Source organism: Limulus polyphemus, unplaced genomic scaffold (assembly GCF_000517525.1).
Source record: "Limulus polyphemus unplaced genomic scaffold, Limulus_polyphemus-2.1.2 Scaffold4403, whole genome shotgun sequence".
NCBI classification, from domain to species: domain Eukaryota; kingdom Metazoa; phylum Arthropoda; class Merostomata; order Xiphosura; family Limulidae; genus Limulus; species Limulus polyphemus.
In genome coordinates, this window is record NW_013670013.1 from 8,515 (window position 1) to 19,012 (window position 10,498).

Here is a 10,498-nt window from a genome sequence, read left to right on the forward strand (position 1 = left end):
ACCTTTGATTACGTGGCAGGTTCGTGACGCGTGAAGGAGAGAATCCCGTTTCCGGACACAACAAAAGCCATAATTCTCCTCGTGGCTGTTGCATCCACAGTGATACAGTTATTGCCCTTTTTGCGGGACAAGAGATTTCCGCTGACCAACGAGTGCGAATGGCCGGATATGACCATTCCTGCCCTAAGGCAATATCAGCATTTGTAGGTGTAATATAAAGTTTAAAACTGGTATAAATTAAAATGTTCATAAGCACATAAACTGATTCTATGGCTATAAGTCACTTTACTGTACGTTTTTTACATAAACTGATTCTATGACTATAAGTCACTTTACTGTACGTTTGTTACATAAACTGATTCTATGATCATAAGTCACTTTACTGTACGTTTGTTACATAAACTGATTCTATGACTATAAGTCACTTTACTGTACGTTTGTTACATAAGTTGATTCTATGGCTATAAGTCACTTTACTGTACGTTTTTTACATAAACTGATTCTATGGCTATAAGTCACTTTACTGTACGTTTGTTACATAAGTTGATTCTATGGCTATAAGTCACTTTACTGTACGTTTGTTACATAAACTGTTTCTATGGCTATAAGTCACTTTACTGTACGTTTGTTACATAAACTGATTCTATGGCTATAAGTCACTTTACTGTACGTTTGTTACATAAACTGATTCTATGGCTATAAGTCACTTTACTGTACGTTTGTTACATAAACTGATTCTATGGTTATAAGTCACTTTACTGTACGTTTATTTCATAAACTGATTCTATGGCTATAAGTCACTTTACTGTACGTTTGTTACATAAACTGATTCTATGGCTATCAGTCACTTTACTGTACGTTTGTTACATAAACTGATTCTATGGCTATAAGTCACTGTACGTTTGTTAGTATTTTTGTTCTTTATGTCAAGCATGGGCATCGTAAAATTCCAGTCAACACGTGTATTTCAGAAAAAAACTTACTTAAAACACTATATGAAGCACCTTATAAACGTTGTGGGTGTAAGATATAAAACACTTATATAATACTGTTTTTCATAGGTCCACATTGTTTCTTGAATTCTTATGTTATTAATGACTGTTTTTCAGAGATCCATATTGTTTCTTTAATTCTTATGTTATTAATGACTGTTTTTCAGAGATCCACATTGTTTCTTTAATTCTTATGTTACTAATGACTGTTTTTCATAGGTCCACATTGTTTCTTTAATTCTTATGTTACTAATGTATTAAAATGCTAAAGAAAAGCGTCCGAAACTTACCCTCTACATACGGTTGGCCATTGGGAATCGGGGTCCCAGGTCCAGTACCGTTCATGACAGAGATGACCTTGGGTTCTGGTAACGGGTAAGTACCCCCTTGATTGAAAAATTCGTCAAAGTCTGGCATGCATACCGACTCGTACAGATTGGAAGGAACGTTTTCCAAGGATGCTCTTTCTTTATCCACGGCTTTAGGAAAGAAAAATGTTTGGATTTGATGGTTTGGCACAATGAAAGCATTCATCACAATTGGTAGAGACACGCAATTAAAGGTTTATTTTGAACGTAATTAACTTATCAAACGCTCATGGTTTTTTTCTGTAAGTTTATCACAGAAAACTGTTTAGCGGGACCTTAAGATCATATTAAAACATATGAGTCGTTTGAAGACAAAATGAACATCGAATTAATAGTGCAGTACGCTTCTGGTCAAACTCATAAAAAATACCGCTTGCATCTTTGCTATATTTCTGTGTTTTGTGAGAGTTATGACATAACATTTTTCTACCTGTCATTCCTTGTTATGTTATTTTGATTCAGATATATGTGTACGTTTTAATTATATTACAAACCTTTATTTCATATTCGCATATTCTGAGAGCAGAAGAAAAAAAAATCGATAAGAAAGTGGGAAAGTGACATCCAAGAACACGATATAACATAAACTATAGATCTACACTGATGCAAGTTAATTATTGAGTGAGTTTATTTAGAATGGCAAAATAAAACACCTTTTTAACTTTATTTAGGAAATAAGTTATCATAATTTTCGCATTCTAATACAAAATGTCTCTGACAGAAATATAGGTATAAAAAAAAACTTGTTTTCAATTATGTCTGTTATTTATCCGACTATTAACGATAGTAGTAAATTGACAAGCGAGCCAATTTGTGTTGTCATTTATCAAGCTAAAGTATTTGTATTGCTAGAGGGTTAACAATGGCGCTCTGTCCCGGATGACTCTACGGAAAAAGGAGAAAGTCAATGCGGATACATTACTTACTGAACAAGAGGAAGGGCTTTGGGACGACAGAGGTAGCGGTCGGAAACAGAGTAAATACAGTATTATAGAGTTTTCCCGACGGACGTCAAGTCAGGATGTTGGTTGGAGGAGAATATGATAAATCCTGCTGGAGCCAACTGGTATAGTTACTCTATCTCAGGATGAGGACTAATACAGCGCGTCTGCATCAGCTTTGGTTTCCCTCAAGTTTAACAATTTGATGGATTAACAAAGTACATAGGATGAATACTCAGAGCTACAGTTATAGTGAAACGGGGGATCACCTGTCCAGGTATAGAAAAGAAATGTATGATAATATTTTATGACGAGTTCGTGGCAGACAGATTGCGGAGGACAAACTGAAAGCTTAAACGTAGGATTTTTCTCTTTCCTTCAGTCAACACACAGGTAAGAGCATTGTTGATTTACTATAGCACTGCGCACGAGCGTATGGGAGGATCAAGGCTTAGTATCTCTGTGTTCATTGGTTGTTACTGCCATGTAGCATATACAGAAGGGGAGAATGATATTACGGGGAGGAGTAGCGGTATACCTAAAGTGCCAGTTCATTGCATCATGTATGAATCTCCTTTCTTTGGGAAGTGTTTAGGTCGTAACGTACCAGTGTACAGGAATTTGTGGAAGGCTTAATAAACTCATTACACCGGATAGAAAGTTGGAAAACTAAAATATCTAAGCGATATGTTTCAGTGTCCTAAGACGCAGACACTAAATAGGAAATACTCAACTAAAACTTGGTTAAAATGTCAATTTAACAGCTCTGAAGTAAATTTGTGTATGTATATAAATATACAAATTAAAATTATCATAAAGTCCATTTACTTTCAGTGAAGACACAGATTAATCACTGTTCAAGAAACTAAACGTAACTATCAAGCGATACACTTACCATATTATAATGTTTTCGATTAAAGTATTAGTATTCATATGTATATACACCTCAAAGTGTATTATTTATAGAGGTATTTTTGTGCATTGTTTATCAACCAAAGAATATTTTCGTTAGGCACATTACAGTTATGATTTAGCTTTAAATACATTACTGTATAATTAGGTGGCTGGTATGTGCTGAAAGCAATATCAAATAATTAAACTATGAAGTTTTTATTCAAGGAACGTATTTGATGCTAAGTTCACTTGAATATCTATCCATTTTCACATTTATTTCACTAATAAAATGTGGTTCTTCTCTAACCATCCCCTGTTTTGTTCCAATGAAGTAACATCATTTGTGTTTATTTTTTTTACTAATGAAATTGCAGTGTAGTTTAGTTTTAATACTTTTTTCACAAGTTTGTTGGCTTTTCCAAGCTTTTTATTTTAGAATAAAAATATTAAATTAATTTACTGCAAAACTGTTTCGATACATGTAACGATTTCTCATGTGTATGCTAGTTTTCCAACCAGTACCTATCCCACACAATAAACAGGATATCCCGCTTCATCCGCCCCGGCCTTATGGTTTGCGTATCTGTTTTCCGCTGCACCAATTTCGTCATCATTTTCCGGTCCTATTTACTGCTCATGATACAAAGAAATGTTTTGCCCAAGTTACATTTTAACAAGGAATTGTACCACTGGAAACTCCACCCAAATAAGTTGCTAATAACTGCAGCGATTCTAAACAAAATGTTTCAGCAGCACCACAACCTTCAGAAATAAAACTATATACATATAGTATATACATCCAAAACGTAATAAGTAATATAACAAATTACAGAAACACACCTAAAAGCTGCGTATTTATGAATTTATCATTCAGTAATTAAATACAAAGTTTTATCCCATAAAACTTTCTGTCCGTAATGTTTCATCCTTTAAAAAAAATCGTTAATATACGAGTATTTTACAGCACGTTAAACTACCTTAAACTGAAAAAAGTAAAGATTTAAGATAGGTGATATCTCAATCATACCTTTCTGTAATAAGTCTAAATGTTCCCACAATATATCACCCATGAACGGTGGAGCACGTGCTAGAAAGGATTCTTTACCAAGAGCACACATATCTAGCCCTTTCATTTTAAAAATATGCAGATTAACTCCTTCCAAACTGAATTCTTGAACTGCCCAACTCAACCACTGTGTGACATTAATTTCATTCCATTCTCGTGGGTCTGTAAAGAAATAATTGGATTATTGTAGTACAGCAATAAAACTAAACGTTTGAATTCTTTAAGTAAGTTTTCAAACATATTTATGAGTAAAATAAAAAAGAACATAACAATTAGCAACAGAAACAAGCCGATTAACCATTGAATATGAACAACAAATTCTTATTCTAAAAACATTAATGCCAATTAAATATAGTAAACGATAAAAAATAACCTCATAACTTTGAAAACTGTCCATTACACAGATGGTGTATTATATTTAATCGTTCAAAGCTGATAACATAGTTTTATGAAATTCAGTAATTAGGAAATAATGAAACTTGTAATGAAAATATATAATAATAAGACTCATTCATAACTAGAATCCCGAACGTTAAACAAACAATAACAATTAAGGCATTACTTTGAAATGAATATTCTTATTCTTTCTGGAATTGCAGGCTTACTTATCTGAGAATTAAAGAAATAGGAAAAATAGTCATGGAAATTAAATTGTATTTTCTGCAAGTATATTTCATTTACGAGTTATGGCCCAGTTCTAAGACAACACCAAACAGAAGCAGAATCTTCAAAAAATTACATCACAAAGTTTTGTAGCAATAAGGAAATAACTTCAGTCGCCTATCAGAAATTTGACAATATATTTCAATTTCCTGCGAAGTTCTAATATTTATGTCTTCCCGTAAACTGAAAATAACGTACAATTGAACAGAAAGTTGAACAACCATGGGTTCTTAGTAGTAGAAGAAAGAAAGAACACAATAATCTCACAATCGGCAAGTCAGTAACTTCTAACTGCAATTTTCCCACTTACAATATGGATTTTATCCCAACATTTTAATAACAAAGTATAATTCAACTTCTTTACAAAGATAACCTTATGAACATTGGATAAGAAAAGCAAACGAAAATAGATGACTACGCCTGTCAGTCGTAATTGTGAACTGCATTGTTACTGTATGCTTCTTTTTCATTTGGCTGAGTTAATTGTAAAATGTAGTTTTGTACATTTAACCTGAGGGTATTTTTTAGCTTTATCAAAAGTAATTTCGATGGTAAATTTCTAAACAAAAATATAATACACTGTATAAAGTAATGTAGACTATATTTTAAGCAACTTCAGAAGCTAAACTAAAAATATTAAATTGCTAGGCATAAGAATAAAATTGTCCTTACAAGAAATATCGGTGTTTATAGCACAGTACACAATAAGACTGTTTCGACTGTTTCAACTCACGATTCCATGCAATATTATAAAAAAATGCAGTGGTATTAAACACTATATTTCCAAGTATAAAATAGGTAGTTATAAAACGTAAAAAAAACAAAAAAACTTCGACGACAAAAAGCAAGAATGTTGTAACATTTTCATACAACTTTTAGCGAGGCACAACACCCTCATAGTTGAGATTCAGGATGTGCTAAGTAACATGGCTTTCGTCCTGGTTTGTTTGAGATTCAGGATGTGCTAAGTAACATGGCCTTCGTCCTGATTTGTTTGAAATTCAGGATGTGCTAAGTAACATGGCTTTCGTCCTGGTTTGTTTGAGATTCAGGATGTGCTAAGTAATATGGCCTTTGTCCTGATTTGTTTGAAATTCAGGATGTGCTAAGTAACATGGCCTTCGTCCTGGTTTGTTGAGATTCAGGATGTGCTAAGTAACATGGCTTTCGTCCTGGTTTGTTTGAGATTCAGGATGTGCTAATTAACATGGCTTTCGTCCTGGTTTGTTTGTTTCGTGCAAAGCTACACGACGGCTAGCGCAGATAGCCGTCCCTAATTTAGCAGCTAGTCATCACCACCCACCGCCAACTCTTGGGATTGACCGTCCCATTATAAAGCCCCCACGGCTGAAAGGGCGAGCATGTTTGGTGTGACGGGGATTCGAACCCGCGACCCGCAAGGTCAGAAATCGAATAAGTGATATTATTCAAGATTCAACTATTTTCATAGAAATGTACAAAATTGGTCGGCTTTTCAACAGAAACAGTATTATGACTTTCGAATGTCACTTGTTTGAACTTCCGGAGAAACAATGTTTATAATTTGTTTGTTTGTTGCTAAGGGCAAAAGCTACAGAAAAGGCTAAATGTGTTGTGATTAACGCAGGAATATTTTGAAGGCTAAATGTGCTATGATCAACGGAGGGATAGTTTGATTGTTTCAGAAATTCGCGCAAAGCTTCACAAGAGCTACTTCTACTAGCCGTCTCTTAGTTTCAAAATTGATAGACTAGAGAGAAGGCATCTGATCAACAGAACCCACCGTTAACTCTTGAGCTACTGTAATCGAATAGTGGAATTTGACAGTTACTTTTATAATACACCCACGGCTCCAAACCTCAAAGCACGCGATCTTTCAGATTTACATTCCAGCAAGTTAACCACTAAGCCATGCCTGACTCGGCCCATGCAAGGATCGAGTCCTAATTTTAGTGTTATAAGTCCTAACGCTCACTTCTGTAAATGTATCGAAATCTGAACGTAATTAGACGTTATGTATATAAATATGATTACTTTCAAAGTATTAAATATTTACATGAAAATGTCTCTTTGTTTGGATTTTCACGCAAACCTCTACAAAAGGCTATCTAAGCATAGCCGTATCAAATATTGAGCTAGTACACTAGAAGGAATGCAGCACTGTTTGTGGGACTTGACAGTTATTCTATTAGTTCACCCGAAAGTGCGGAGCGCTTTTTTGCGGCAAAGGGTCGCGAATCATGAGTCGTCGAATTCAAAGTCTGACCACGTTAACCACTACATCACACCCAGACCCTATAAAAAGTTTAAACAGAGAATACCTATACAATAAATGAGAACTACGCCACTTTATAAAAGAAAAAGTAGCAAAATTATACTTAAAGTAAACCTGAAAGCTTTGAATAAGGTAATTTAAATTGAAATAAAGCTCATTAAAATAAATTGTAACTCTGAAACATCTATAACATCCGAAAAAAATCCTGGTGGACGAAACTGAAATTACCTAGAATTGCGTGAATGTCAGTTTTTATTACTTGGATTTCATAGTGCAGTATGAATTCATGAATAAAATAACATTAATAGTGTATATGGAAATAACCTTCGATGACTCTCTAGCGGTCACAACACAGAGAGCCAGTTAATAATAATATCTATGTATTTTAAATAAAGACTGGTGTAGTAAAATGGCCATGTTTTCAGAACGAAACTGGAATATCAATAGGCATCGATATTATTAAAAAAAAACATCATTGCATAACGTAGGGATGCTGACGTGAAACGTTTACAGAAATGTATATTATAGCTTCATACAAAATGTACATTGTATTCGTATATTGTGATACTACTACCAAGTAGTGGTTTAAAGTACGTTTGAGCCTCTCAATACTTTATGAATTAGCCAAGTTTATCTTTAAGTTCAGCTAAGCAAATAGCATTGAAAAATTGTTATAAACAGCAATTGATCATGTCTGAAGTGTTTTTTATTCATTACCTTTGGGAATTGAGAATTTCTGTCGCTCTTTTTCCCAGTTGCCAAAGCTCGCTGTGAGTGCTTGGGTCATTTTTTGATTGGTCCCTGGAGTCAGTGGCGGCACCTGGGTGGGAATATCTGAAACAGAATGACTTAAAATATATCTTTTATCACAACACGGTGAGCTCATACGAAAATGTTCAAATTGTGTTTCTCTTCAGGGTAGGTTTGCGTGAACTTTAGATTATTATAGTCAACATACGATAACTGTTGTGTGGCGGCTCTTAATTTCAATCGTTCTCTTCGAAAATCACTATCAAATTTTGGTATGTAATATAATAACTGTACATGAGAAAACACAAAGCTCGAAAATTTAGTACAGAGAGTAGATGTTACAACCTAACGAATATAAATTTAAAGAAATATTTTTTTTCTGTATAATAAGATCAACATCAACGTAACTCTTATTCTCTTTCGACGGGATCGATGAAAATACATCAATAAAACAATTTTAATTATAATAAAATAAACACATTTTCTTTCATATGATAAGTATATAATACCTCCAACCAGATGAAACCTAGGTTCTATTACTTTCCAGCCCATGCGTGTTATCTTCTCTTGTGTCTTGCATTCCTGAATGCTTTATGTCAACCACTAAAGATGCGAAGGTTAGGCACAGTAGATTCTAATACAACATACGACTGGATTTAAAATGCTCTTTCCGCTTTTAATTACGAAGAGTCACATTTTCTTTTAATTAACATCTTTCAGGACATAACACTGAGCGAAGTTTCGATTGATCTTCCCGCTTTTAAAAACACAAGTTAAAATCTTTAGTGCCGACACTTCATGAAACGGCGCAGACAGAAATACGCTCACTGGTAGTTTCAACTGAATCAACCAACCACATGTATTCAGATCTAACTTGATCATACAATAGGTCTAGAGATTATACAGTTTAACGAAGAAACAAAGACTATCGAGAATTTGCCGTTTGATTTTATTACAGGTTAAGATACTACCAAGATCACACGACAACCATAAAACACAAACAACCGCTCTGAACAGTACTGTCACTTAGAATGAAAGTAGGGGGCTGAGGACACAGTAATTACGTCCTCCTCCGCCCTCTGCCAACTGGTATAATCAGTCTCAATGGTTTGAGTCACAGAACTCAGCCATGAATGGGAGATGAAAGAGTAGATGCATGCGAGCCATAGCGCTTAGAGCGGGCGTGCCGTCTCGAGTTGGCCACGCGCCGTGAACATGGCCGCTGTTAGGACTATCGTAAGTAAGTAAGCGTCTCACGGCTTTCACCTCTGATGTAACGTTTTGCTGCATCGCTGAAAGTGTATACACATATAAATTTTTATCTTTTGAGCTACTCACCTAATTATTTTTTCTGTAACAACACCAAATCAGATAGACATTTACGAAAGAGCTATTTACAATTTTTTAATTCTTCAATATGAAATACTTTGAGTTTAGAATAAGGTAAATACCTTTCTTTCAGTCACAAGTATTTCTTATTGAGTTTAGTCGTTCATGTTAGATATCGGAAAACATTTAATGTTATTTTTTATATCTTAGCCAGCTCTTACAGTGATTATCTCATGTCTGATATTGTAAGTTTTATTCGTGCAAACAAACTATCCTTTACTCCTTCAGATAATTTTGAATTTCATTAATGATTGGATATTTCACACTAAGATATGAGTTTCGTAGTTGCTGTGCCAACTGTAATCACATTGAAATTAATATAATCCAGAAACAACAGTTTTAAATCTAACACTTCCACGAGTTTCGTAGTTGCTGTGCCAACTGTAATCACATTAAAATTAATATAATCCAGAAATAACAGTTTTAAATCTAACACTTCCACGAGTTTCGTAGTTGCTGTGCCAACTGTAATCACATTAAAATTAATGTAATCCAGAAACAACAGCTTTAAATCTAACACTTCCACGAGTTTCGTAGTTGCTGTGCCAACTGTAATCACATTAAAATTAATATAATCCAGAAACAACAGTTTTAAAACTAATACTTCCAATAAATGTTGCTGTTTTACATCGAAATTAAATTCGTTCAAAATAGCACATCACATATAAATTTCATAGATCAGTCAGTCTAGTGAAGATTAATTTTCAAATTCACACCTATAGATCTAATTTTCAGAAAATAATCACGAAATGGACATTTTCTGTACTTAAGTCAGCCCTTCGCAAAAACGAATAATCTTGGGAAAGTTTTAAAAAGTTATGAAAAATACTGTACTTTATCACTCCTATTGTTTCATCGGAAGGTAAAATCAAATTTAGAAAATGATTTTAAAGATATATATTTTTTTATTATTTTTTGAAATCATGTACAGCTATATATAGTGACTTTTAAAGATAGTTAATGGTCTGATTTATGCCAGGGTATATCGTGCTGCGATTTTTTCAGGTATTAAATTGGGGGATGTATTATGACTATTTCGGATATTTAATGTTTTGTCTTATGTCAGAGTATATTGTTCTGTAACTGTTTCGGATATTTAATGTTTTGTCTTATGTCAGAGTATATTGTTCTGTAACTGTTTCGGATATTTAATGTTTTGTCTTATGTCAGAGTATATTGTT

The 10,498-nt window shown here is 33.9% G+C and overlaps 1 protein-coding gene across 1 annotated transcript in view; it reads right to left on the minus strand.

Moving 5' to 3' along the window:
- Window positions 1–1,282: 1,282 nt before the first annotated feature.
- Window positions 1,283–10,498, minus strand: part of LOC106471091 (ETS-like protein pointed) — a gene marked incomplete at its 3' end in the record, with an annotated part of 60,244 nt that continues 51,028 nt past the window's right edge. Inside the window, exons 4-6 of the mRNA XM_013931678.2 lie at window positions 7,896–8,012; window positions 4,223–4,423; window positions 1,283–1,471 (exon numbers count right to left, since the gene is read on the minus strand). Of these exons, the coding sequence (XP_013787132.1) occupies window positions 1,283–1,471; window positions 4,223–4,423; window positions 7,896–8,012 (507 nt within the window). The remainder of the gene's footprint in view (window positions 1,472–4,222; window positions 4,424–7,895; window positions 8,013–10,498) is intronic.